Here is a 13,047-nt window from a genome sequence, read left to right as displayed (position 1 = left end):
GACATCTCAGCTTTGTCAGCATGTGTCTTGAAATCCATGTAATAACTGCCGACGGTTTAAATGTAACCTGAATTTTCAGTGTGCTCTAACACTCCCACTCCTTTTTGCGTCTGCCCTGTCTCCTCTCCTCTCCTTTCTTCTCCTCTCCCATACCCCGACACTGCTTTCTTAATTGAAAAAAAGAATGGGAAAATATCATGTAAAAATCTAGAGGAGAGATTACCCAGAGCTCTTAATCTCCTAAGCAACAATTTTTATTTTTTAAGTTATGCTGTCTTTGTCTATGTATCAATGTGATTAAAATAATAGCTGGAGCGATTGAGATATGGGGTAGATAGATAGCGTGCTGTGGGACTAGTTGGGGCAGGTTGAGTGTGAGTAAACCGGAGCAATCCGAAGTCTGGCTGCTTTGTCTGGTGCACAAATGGTTTGTCCAAATTGTTCACAGTGAGGGGCGAGGGGTGAGGGGTGAGGGGTACCTAGCGTTGATGGGTTGCAGTCTTCTGGGATGGAAACACCTTTGTGACATCTGGTATACGTTCCCTGGCAGAGCGCAGTGTGGGCTTTGACTGGCAAGGACCATGCTGTGCTTCTTCCCTCTCACTTCCTGGCTCTGGGCTCAGGACAAGCAGGCTTTTCCACAGTGGGCTTCAGTGAAAAGACTGCCGGATCACAGCATGTGTGGGTCGAAACCAAGTAGCTCATAAGCACATAGGGATATGGATAAGTCCTTTTTCTGTGCCTCTTGTCAGCATGAGTGTAAAATAAAATGTCCCTCCATATAAATCATGATGCTGTCACGTATTAGATGAGACATCACTGTAGCATATTACATGAGGTATCGCTGTAACATATTATGTGAGTATTGCTACAACATATTACATGAGGCATTGGTGTAAAATATTATATGAGGCATTGGTGTAACATATTACATGACGTATCGCTGTTAACATATTACATGAGTTCAGAACTAAGTTCAGAGTTTTCTGAAGTAACCGGACTGCAGTATGCTTAGCCAGGATGACTTGCTGGTGAGTGACAGGCGGTGTTTTTTTGTTTTGTTTTGTTTTGTTTTTTGTTTTTGTTTGTTTGTTTGAATGCCTATTTTGATGACACCGTAGCCATTTAGAATGTTGAAACATTTACTCAACATTGAAACATGCCTTGGTCTATACCAGAATCGATAGCAACATCATAAAAGAAACTTGTTTCTGGGCAAGATGAAAAGTGTAAGGAGAAAAAAAAAAAAATGACAAGTTGTTTCCCTCTAAGGAAAACAGCCGTTGACGCATTATACTAATGGTTCGAAACCTGTGGGTCGAAAACCTTTGGGGCATGAATGACCTTTTCACGGGGTTCAAATATCAGACACTCTGCATATCACACATTTACATTACAATTCATTTTAAAAATTATTTTATTAATTTATTCATATTACATCTAAATTGTTATCCCCACCCTTGTATCCTCCCATTCCTCCCTCCCTCCTGCTTTCCCCCATTCCCGTCCCCTATGACTGTGACTGAGGGGGACGTCCTCCCCCTGTATATGCTCATAGGGTATCAAGTCTCTTCTTGGTAGCCTGCTATCCTTCCTCTGAGTGCCACCAGGTCTCCTCATACACGAGATGTGGTCAAATATGGGGCACCAGAGTTCGTGTGAAAGTCAGTCCCCACTCTCCACTCAACTGTGGAGAATGTCCTGACCATTGGCTAGATCTGGGTAGGGGTTCAAAGTTTACTGCACGTGTTGTCCTTGGCTGGTGCCTTAGTTTGAGTAGGACCCCTGGGCCCAGATCCGCCCGTCATAATGTTCTTCTTGATAAACATTACAATTCATAATAGTAGCAAAATTACAGTTATGCAGTACCAACAAAAATGACTATTAAAGGGTTTCAGCATTAGGAAGATTGAGATCCACTGTGTTATTCTGTTTTCTAATCTTTTTTTCCTAATATATAGATATTTTCATTTAATATGACTATTTTCCCATGTGTATTACTACCTCTTTAATTCAAGTTTTGGAATCCCTTATTTAATAAAATAATATCTTGAGAAAGATAAAAATAACTTCTTGTAAAAGATGAAAATATTCACAGTTGCATATATTATACAATGAAAGGTTGGTGTACAGAGAGACAGGCATTAGCACATCCAGTTGCCAAGGGTCTACTTCTTTCTGCGTGGAGAGGATGACAGAGCATCTTCAGGTACCCAAGTGGAGTGATGGAGACAGCTTTGTCTTGGGATGCAGGTTGAGCTGACTACTCTGATCTCACCATTTCATTCACCATGTGGTGCTGGGCAATCAGGAACGCCTCTGGCTGCTGGAATAAACTGTGCCTTCCAGTTAGGGCTCCTATAGGAGGTGAGCCAACAAACACAGTCAGTATGCCTGGCTAATTGTCTGTTCGGCTCAGGGTAAATGATGGGAGAAACCTAAGAACTGGACTTATAAAATTTAAGCACGCATAGAGAAGATCTTACAACTGTAATAGACCCAGACAACTCTTTAAATATTTATTTGTATATTTCTTGTTTTCTCTTCTACTTGAAAAAATATTACTGACAAAAAGGGAATGGAAAATGATGAGAAAGCTGTTCTGCCTTGAATGCAGTCTTCCACAAAGTACCACAGGAAGCAGCAATGCTCACTTCAGTCAAGAAACCCTTCCTGCAGGCCCATGACCAGCCTGGGTTAGATGTTAGGGGTCGCTGGAAAACTCCAAGGGACATTCACAATATAAGGAAGTGTCCTGTGGCTTTAATGAGATACAGGTTTGATAGAAGTATTTTAATTATACATTTAAAATTTTCAGAATGCAGCTAGCTTCAGTGAGGCCTATTGTGTGTGATGGGGTTGAAAGTATAAATTCTGGGTACTTAAATTATTTCTTAAACATGCAGTTGTAGGGGGAAGGGACATTTCTAGTATGCCTTAAAAGGCAAAAATATTGAGTGTGGCACTGGGGGGTGTAGTACAGTGGTAGTGTGCTTACTTTGTATGTACAGGCTCTGGGTTAGAGCCCCAGAACTGAAAACAAAACTGAGGGTGACTGTAAAACCAGCAGCTCTGATTCAGCTTTCTAATTTTTATTTCCAAATAAGACTGCAAAGTAAGAGGGATCCATTCATGTCTGATCCTAATCCTGAAGGGTGAGGAGGGGGACACATTCCAAATAAGACACTGGTATGGCAGTTGTAAGTGCTGTAGTCAATTTCCATGTGTTACTAGGCAACAAGAAACAGTGTCTTTCCAAGGAGTTGATATTGTGCACATCTTTTAGGAGAAGGTTGAGTCCACTGGAGGGAATACAAATCTTCCTTATCCAGAAGCTGCCTCTCCTGGCCAGAGTACATAGTTCAGTGCTGTTCAGGACTGGAAGTTAACTGTGGGGTGTGGGGCGGGTATAAAGAGAGGGGTGGGGAGTGAGCCTGGAACCAGTGGGCTAGAACCAACTAAGCTTCGCTTTTTGAAAAGATAGTGTCATTATTTCTATTTCAGTGAAATGTCGAATGTAATATAATGAGAGAAGACAGAAAGAATGGAGCCAGTCAATATACGATAATCTCCCCAGCACCTTGCTGAAGTCTGGTCTTATATAGGAAAGTGGGTGCTGTCTGGTCTAGTCCATGCAGTTGGCAGAGATTACTCTGCCACCCATGTCAGAAATGGATCAGCAGAATAAAACACCTGCTTGTAGATAAAGCTAGCTAAACACTCATCAAAATTCACCCACGTAATGCTGAAGTTCGTTATGCCCTTGACCACCAATACTCCCCAAGCTGCCACCAGGTACCACTGATGTGGATAAAGCTTGATTTTTTTCCAGAGGTTAAGTTCATAGACATGGCAAAAGAATGCATATATTTATAAAGTAAACGTATGTGTGTTATATATTTTATTGGTAGGTCTCTTTACAATCTAGAACAGTGGTGAGGTGCTTTAGCAGCCATCACACAAAATATCCTCAAGAAAAAGAAACAAAAGCTTAGAGCCAAAATGTTATTGCCTAGTTTTCTCGTCACCTTTGCCTGGAGTTTCTCATGAAATGGGGACTGCAAGGAGCAGGATTCTAGATCCCAGCCTTAGCACTTTTGTCACCTCCACCTCGTCTCAGACAGGGCCTCTTCCCTGGCTCGCACTCAGCCATCAGTTTCCTGCTTTCTCACATGAAAGAGTTTTTCGATGGGCTCCACAGATCCCACAAAGCCGCTTCAAGGACCCCTCTGAAGGATGAAGGGCAGCAGCCTGCCAGCTCAGTCTCTTCAAACAGCACCTTTGCTTTTTATTTGTATGACCATTGGCCTGTTGCAAGACTTTTGAACAAAAGGATCCTTACACTTTAAAAGTTCAAAAGTTGTCGACCATGACATTTCCTAAGGTCCTCCACACTCAGAATGGTTGCTTAAGTAGCTGAAGGGTCATCAAGACATTCTGTGTGAACAGAGCATGTAGGACATGGGAGATGTTTAATCTGTTAGCCATTACCGCCCCCATCCCTCCCAGCTGCTCTCATGCCAATAAGCCTGCATATCCTATAATTCTCTTTGAATATGAAGTCACTACCTGAAAAAATGAGTGATCCTTCTGCATTATGCCAGCAACTGCACAAAAATGTCTGGGGCATTTACCTTGTGATATAAAAAGTTTTGTGTGTGTGTGTGTGTGTGTGTCTGTGTCTGTGTGTCTGTGTCTGTGTATGTATGAGCACATGCCACAGCATACACTGGAGGGCACGGGAGTGTGTGTGTGTATGTGTGTGTGTGTGTGTGTGTGTGAGCACATGCCACAGCACACACTGGAGGGCACGGGACAACTTGCAGGAGTCAATTCTTTCTTTTCACCAAGTGAGTCCTGAGGAGCAAACTCAAGTCCTCAGGTTTGGTGGTAAGTGCCTTTACCCACAGAACCCTACCTTGTGGATTTTTGACATATTTTTACCTTTTATATATATATTCTCTCTCTCTCTCTCTCTCTCTCTCTCTCTCTCTCTCTCTCTCTCTCTCTCTCTCTCTCTCTCTCTCTCTCTCTCTCTCTCTCTCTCTCTCTCTCTCTCTCTCCCCGACCCCCACCCCGTGTCTGTCTCACATACACATGTACAGATGAAGTTTTTCTGTCATATTTATAAAATAATTCTGACCAGCCATTTATGAAAGCTAACATATCTGTGTGTTTCAGGCTTGCCAGCTTATGGGAAAGTGACATCAGCGTCCACCCGCTAACTCTGCCCTCTGCGACCTGCTTGGAGCTGCTGTTGATACTGTCTAGGAACAACGCCTCCCTGCCACCGTCCCTTCGGCAGATGAACTCCTTTCAGGTAAGAAACAGCTCCTTAACTAAGATGTTTCTCAAGGATCCTGCCATTCACAGGAGATAGTCCACGGCCAGCCACAGTTTCAGAGGATGCTAGCTAGGAGCGTGATGCGCACACTGCTCTCTCTTTAGTGTGTGATCACGCGAAGCCTCGGAATTCAGGGGTTATCTAGCAGTGGCAGAGCCCACAGCTCTCTAACTCCAGGCCTTACCCTCAACTCCATCTTCCCCTCCTCGAGAAAAATTGGAGGAAGATTCACTGGCCAAGAGGCCTATGAGTGCTAATTTCTTTTCCTCAGCTTTGCTCTACAGTAGTGTAGTGCTCTACAGTCTTCCTAATGCTGCGACCCTTTAATAGTTCCTCATGTTGTGGTGACCCCCTGCAACCATAAAATTATTTCGTTGTCACTTCATAACTATTTTTGTGAGGAATTGTAATATACATCCGATACGCGGGATGCCTTAGTTGGGTTTCATCTGCCTTACACACTGGGTATCATAATCACAGCCTGGCAAAGATCTGAGTAAAAGAGTGAGCCATCTGGTCCAACTGTGCCTGTCTCTTGACTCTGAGAATGCTCTTCTTTGGAGTCCATGCTTGGTTGAGAGATACAACCTTGGGCCCTGATCTGTGGAAGCCATCTGTATTTCTTCCTATACTTAACTCCACCCTCTACCCAGCTGCTCCTGGCCATGCAGACTGTGTGGAAGGAGTTTCCAAGGTTGTCAGGCCACATAACTAAAGATGGTTTTCCTTACCCAAGTGGATTTTGGCCTCTCATAATTTACAATGTTTTCACAAGCAGCCTTTGAAAAACCTTCACATCAATTCTTATCTTAAAGGTAAAAATGGGCAATATTACTATTGACATTCAGAGCTAGGGTTGAACCTAGACCTTAAAACTCTGCCTATTATTTACCCCATCCTATGATACTTGCGTCAGAAAAATAAATAAATAAACAAAAAAACAATTGCCAAACAGTCCTGGGCCTAGTGTGGGTTATATTTACTATCTGGCACTACCATATTCTGTTTTCTTACTATCTTCCTGAGACCCACAATCCTCTAACCTAGGAGCAGGGTAAGGGACACCCTCAAGTATTGTAGGTCCTAGTGAACGTTTCCCTTTGCAAAAGTTGTTTCGTGTGTATGCTGGGTACGTTACCAATGTGGGGGAATCTATGTAGCCATGAAGAAACAAAAGGCCTTATCTCTCACCCTGCATGTTTAGTCACGGTTGGTCAGGGCTGCTTTCTTACCCAGGGAAGATGATGCAGTTGAAGCATTTTGCAATGAGATCAGGCACGTTCAGGGTGGTGTGACCACCCACAGCGGAAGCATTTTGAATTTGAGGCACCCTCTCCACCACCACCCCCCACACCAGCTATTATAGAGCAGAAAATGTTAGGCCTTGCTTTGTGCAGGTGTGAATTTTATAGTTAAGAATCTACTGACATTTAAATTCCATCATTTTCATAATGGAAAAACCAAATTCTCTACACAATTACTCAGAAATTAATCATCTTAAAAAAAATAATCCTTACATCCAGCTAGCTTTTTACCCGCTATTAATATTTATGCAAAGTTAACACGCCTAAAAATCTGTTTTATTAGTTTTAACCTGTATTGCCTTCAGTGGTTTAAAAAAGCAATAACTTGATGGTGAGCATTGAAGTTTAAGCTTCAGAACTTAAACAATAAATAAAAACAAGAACCCTAGAAGGCGTGTAGTCAGAAGCCTGGGAATACTGCAGAGACAGCAACAGTCGACTAGAGTGGGAGTGAAATTTGAATCTCTACAGCATTTATTTTTCTGTCTACTTTTAGACATTGAGCTCCATAAATGGCTTCATTCATCTGTTACTTGCCTTGCTCAGTTGTGGGTAGATTTTAGCCGTCATTCCTGGATACTATGAGTGTGTGAATGTCTGTGTGTGGTCTGTGCACACATGTGCATATAGAAGCCAAAGGAAGATATCAGTTATCCAGCTAGTTCACTGTCTGGCTTATTGCCTTGAGACGAGGTCTCTTACTGAACCTGGAGTTAGATTGGCAGCCAGCAATCCCCAGCCATCCTCCAAGATGGCTGCTTCGCCACAGCACTGGAGTTCTAGGCCCATGCACAACCATTCCCACACTCCGTTTTTTACTAGGTGCTTGGGATTTGAAGGTGTGTCCTTTTGCTTGTGCAGTAAACACTGAGCCATCTCCCTAGCCTACCATTATTATTTGTGGAGGGTTTTTTGTTGTTGTTGTTGTTGTCATTTGTTTGTTTTGTTTTGTTTTTTAAGACAGTTTCTCCGTGTAGCCTTGGCTATCCTGGACTTGCTTTATAGACTAGCTGGCCTTGAACTCAGAGAGATCCACCTGCCTCTGCCTCCCCAAGTGCTGGGATAATAGGCATGCACCACTACACCCAGCTTGCCATTATTATTTGTAAAGTACCACTTTCTCTTTATTATAAAAATAACCAGTTTTTTTTTCATAATAAAAAAGGGGGAGAAAGTCAAGAAAATTAAAACTACTTCAGAAAAACAATGTTGGCATTTTGATCTTATGTATATTTTTAATGTATTCTAACACAGAGAAAAATATTTGTTGTGCAAGAAAATTTGTTCAACCATGTTCATAGCAGCCTTATTCATAATAGCCAGAACATGGAAACAGCCTAAGTGTCCATCAGTAGAAGAATGGATAAAGAAACTGTGGTACATATACACTATGGAATACTACTCAGCTATTAAAAAACAAGGAATTCCCAAAATTTGTGGATAAATGGATTGAGCTAGAAATTATCATAATGAGTGAGTTAACCCAGAAGCAGAAAGACTCAAATGGTATATACTCACTTATATCTGCATACTAGCCCAAGGGGCATGTCCCACGAAAGCCTTCACTTACCAGGAAACTGGGACAGAGGGGAGGACATCCTATTGGGACTCTAGATGAGAGAAGCATGAGAGAATAGCAAAGTAGAAGGATCCAGAGGGTCCTAGAAACCTACAAGTAGAACATTATGATAGGCAGATTTTGGCCCAGGGGTCCCGCTTAAACTAAGGCACCAGCCAAGGACAATACAGGAGGTAAACTTTAAACCCCTACCCAGATCTAGCCAATGGTCAGAACATTCTCCACAGTTGAGTGGAGAGTGGGATATGACTTTCTCACGTACTCTGGTGCCTCACATTTGACCATGTCCCCTGGAGGGGGAGACCTGGTGGCACTCAGAGGAAGGACAGCAGGTTACCAAGAAGAGATTTGATACCCTATGAGCATATACAGGGGGAGGTAATCCCCTTCAGGAACAGTCATAGGGGAGGGGAATAAGGGGAAAATGGGAGGGAGGGAAGAGTGGGAGGATACAAGGGATGGGATAACCATTGAGATGTAACAAGAATAAATTAATAAAAAAAAAATTTAAAAAAAAACTAAAAGGAAAAAAATATTTGTTGTGTACATTGGCCTCACTGAAGATGCTGAGCTCAGGGTCAGTTTTCAGCGTTTTTCTCTGCTTGGTTCTGGCACGAAGACCATCCTCTCAGAGACTGTTAAGAGACCTTGAGAAAGTGATAATGCAGGCGAGCCGCTCCACCTCAAAGGGCCGCTGTGGGTGATGTCAAGAGGCAGACAGACCTGCACCAAGACAGACAGACAGACACTTGTCTGCGCTGCCCCCGAGGTCCTGTAAGCCGTGTCTGCATGGGAAGCTGAGAAGGGCGGTGCTGGCCCTTCGGGTCCCCAGGGGTGCTCAGCTGGGAAGCTGAGAAGGGCGGTGCTGGCCCTTCGGGTCCCCAGGGGTGCTCAACTGGGAAGCTGAGAAGGGCGGTGCTGGCCCTTCGGGTCTCTAGGGGTGCTCACCTGGGAAGCTGAGAAGGGCGGTGCTGGCCCTTCGAGTCCCCAGGGGTGCTCACCTTCATTCTTCCCTACATTTTCATCCTCCAAGTCAGAGATAATCAGCACTTGGGTGCTAGTACAGAACTTTCTTTTCTTTCTGTTATTTCATTTCTTTCTTGAGATTATGATATAAAAATTACACCCTTTCGTCTTCCCCTTTTCTCTCCACATACTCCTTGCTCTCTTTCAAATTCAATTCATGGTCCTTTTTATCTCATTAATTGTTGTTGTTGTTGTTGTTGTTGTTGGTGGTGGTGGTGGTGGTGGTGGTGGTGTGTGTGCGCGCGCGCGTTCATGTGCACCGAAATACATAAGTACAACCTGCTCAGTCTGTATGAGGTTACAGCTCATGTTTAGGCAGTCATGTTGATGAGACTTTATGAGTGCAGATGCTGCCATTCCTAGGAGACACAATCACACAGCAAACTCCCTGATCCTCTGGCTCTTAAATTTCCTCCAGCCCGTCTTCTGCAATGTGCCCTGAGCCTTGGGAATTGAATTGTAGATGTGTCTACTGGGGCTGTGCTCCAAGCTGTGCACTTTGATTGATTGTGGTTGTCTGTAATGGTCTCTGTTTCAAACAGAAGTTATGAGAGGTAAAGGACTACACTTATCTGTGGCTATAAGGACAAATATTCAGAGTTGTTAGGGATTGTACGACTTTAATAAAGTGGTGGTTGTAGGTTCTCCTCCTAGATCCATGGGTTGACTAGCCTGAGTAGTTGGCCAGATTTCCGTGTTAGGCGTGGTTTCCCTCTTGTTAAGCAGGTCTTAAGTCCAGTTAGAAAGCCGTTGGTTACCACCATGGTATGTGTACCACTAATGTGTGCATGTCACCACTGGACCATAGGGTTGTTGTGCTGTGCTGGTTGCTGTAGCTCATACCATAGCTGAGTCCCACTATTGGTTGCTTTCCTCCTTTGAAAGGTTGCATGGCACAGTCTGGTACCATGAAAGCTAGTCCTCAGAAAGGAGACTTTCAGGTCGCTCCAGCTCAGGGGCCTCTGGGCACTGTGTCTGAAGTACATAGTGCCTTCACTTCCACCTCTTGGGAGATTGGAAGAGGGCAACCAAAGGCAGTAGCCTATAATGTCTTCAGAGTCTCTTGGACAACTATGACCAACAGCTCTGGATTTTGTTTTTGTTTTTGTTTGTTTGTTTGTTCTGAGACATGTTTCTCTGTAACCTTGGCTGTCCTTGAATTCTCTTTGCAGATCAGGCTGGCCTCGAACTCACAGAGACCCACCTGCCTCTGCCTCCCAACTGCTGGGATTAATGGAGTGCGCCACCACTGCCTGGCCCAACAACTCTGAAGAAGTGTTTTCATGCTTGGTGTTGAGCGTTTTGTTAGGTGGACTGTGGCTCATGGAAGGAAAACCTCATTTAAACTATATATGTATATTCATACTCTGGCTTGTATATATTATATATTTTTAGGCAAATAGTTCCCTTATGACTTTTTCATACATCTTTACTTTTATAAAAACCTTTTTACTAATGGAATTTTCTCCTTTTTGCATTAAAGATTTTTTATTTTTATTTAAATAATATATTCAGATTACATCCCAATTGTTAGCCTCTCACTTGTATCTTCCTGTTTCCCACCCCTCCCCTTTCACCCTATTCCCTTCCCCTGGGACCTCTTCCCTCACCAAATGATCACAGCCTATCAGGTCTCATCCGGATAGCCTGTATCCCTTTCCTCTGAGTGCCACCAGGCCTCCCCACCAAGGGTAAGTGGTCAAATTGGGGCCACTAGAGTTCAAGTCAGAGTCAGTCCCCACTCTCCACACAACTATAGAGAATGCACTGTCCATTGGCTAGATCTGAATAGGGGGTCTAGGTTTACTGCATGCATTGTCCTTGGTTGGTACAACAGTTTGTGCAGCCACCCCCCACCCCCTACCCCCGCCCGAGTCCAGATCCACCAGCCTTGATGGTCTTCTTGTAGGGTTCCAGGACTCTCTGGGCCATTCTATGCCCCCATTCTCCCATACCTCTCTCACCTGGAGTCGCAATAGCAAGTCCCAGCATCTGTCCAATCCCCTGCTGAGTGAAGACTCTCAGAGGACATCCATGTTGGGCTAGTATCCAATTATAAGTGAGTATATACCATGTGTATCTTTCTGGGTCTGGGTTACCTCACTCAGGATGATCCTTTCTAGTTCCATCCATTTGCCTGCAAATTTCAAGATTTCCTTGTTTTTAATAGCTGAGTAGTATTTCATAGTGTAAATGTACCACCACAGTTTCTTTACCCAGTCTTCAACTGAGGGACGTCTAGGTTGTTTCCAGATTCTGTCTATTATGAATAAAGCTGCTATGAACATAGTTGAACAAATGTCCTTGTGTGATGGAGCATCTTTCAGGTATATCCAAGTGGAAAACTGGGTCTTGAGGTAGCATTATTCCCAATTTTCTGAAAAAGCACCAGATTGATTTCCAAAGTGTTGTACAAGTTTGCACTCCCACCAGCAATGAAGGAGTGTTCCCTTTTCTCCACATCCTCGCCAGCATGTCTGAACTGTCTCTTCTTCAGCCTTCTTATTAATGTTCTCTTCTTTACTGTGCTATGTAAGGCCAGCCTGAAGGCCTGAGGGTAGTGGGTGTACCGCCAGCTTATGCAGTTGCCCATCGCTCCACAGCTGCCTGTTTTACCTCTCAGGTGCCCCCACATCCCCCATTCTTCAAGACATGAAGACCTGTCTACCTCTAGTCAGCAGCCAAGGCTGCAGACACCTCTGGAGAGCCACAGCCTTCTGTAGCTTTGAGTAGAGCTGATGGAAGTGGGGGTTACTCTTCCTGCCCACTGAGGGAAGCAAGAAGACTGGGTAGTATAGCTCAGCAAGTTCATCCATGACTTTTGCTTTGTTGTCTTGTTTGTTTGGGGTATGTGTGTGGGTCAAGCATTGGGTGTGTGTGTGTGTGTGTGTGTGTGTGTGAGAGAGAGAGAGAGAGAGAGAGAATGAACGAATGAATGAATGAATGAACGAATGAATATTAATCTAAGTAGAGACTAGGGAAGGACACTGAGTATCATCTCTATTGTTTGTCATGCGCTCTTAAGACAGGGTCTGTCGTTGAACCTGAAGCTCAGCATTTCAACTAGGCTGGCTAACCAGTGGGCTGGAAGCAAGTGGGCTTTCAGATCCATCTTTCTCTATTCTCTACCGCTGGGGATATAGAGCATTTTACATGAGTTCTGGGGATTTGAACTCAGGTCCTCCTGCTTGCACAGCAGGTGCTCTTACTGAGTCATGTCCCCAGCCTCTCATTGGCTTATTTTTAATAACTTGTTCTTTTTAAAAGAAATACAAACTTGTGGTTAAAAATGGGATTTTCCCCCCTCCATAACCGAACAATATTAATTTTCACCTTTAGCTTAAAAATATCCAATCAGCTATTGCCTAACCCACTTAAATCTACCTGGTCCTTATGCTATCGAGGGAAAAGGAGGCCTGATAATGAAGTGATGAAATGGAGTGGATTCAGCCTTTGTTCTTTGGGGGCATTCATCGTCTATCTCGATTGCTACCTATGACATGGCAGTGGGGATGGCTAGAAGAAGGATAGGTGACGGCAGGATTGCAGATAGCAGCGATGGCATGGTTGCAGATAGCATTGCTTCTTGCTTGTTAGTGTTGTTGGGAAGTTTGTTTAACATTCTGATTTCCGAGCAGAAGCTGGAAGCTGGGCTCAGTAACAGGAGTAGAGCCTGGTCATCTGCACTCCAGCCAATATCCAACATGTGTCTGATACAGGTGCCTCAAAACCAACTTACCAGAAATACTCATGTGATAGTAGAATGCAGCCTGCTAAGGCAGGAAATGTGAAGG

The 13,047-nt window shown here is 43.8% G+C and overlaps 1 protein-coding gene across 1 annotated transcript in view; it reads left to right on the top strand.

The window, feature by feature from the left end:
- The window catches only part of Ube3d (ubiquitin protein ligase E3D), a 134,270-nt gene that overhangs the window by 88,841 nt on the left and 32,382 nt on the right, over positions 1–13,047 (top strand). Inside the window, exon 9 of the mRNA XM_051140471.1 lies at positions 5,182–5,320. Coding sequence (XP_050996428.1) covers positions 5,182–5,320 — 139 coding nt within the window. The remainder of the gene's footprint in view (positions 1–5,181; positions 5,321–13,047) is intronic.

Source organism: Acomys russatus, chromosome 32, assembly GCF_903995435.1.
Source record: "Acomys russatus chromosome 32, mAcoRus1.1, whole genome shotgun sequence".
Lineage (NCBI taxonomy): Eukaryota > Metazoa > Chordata > Mammalia > Rodentia > Muridae > Acomys > Acomys russatus.
Note: the sequence above shows the minus strand (reverse complement) of the source record. Positions and strands in the feature narration are given on the sequence as shown.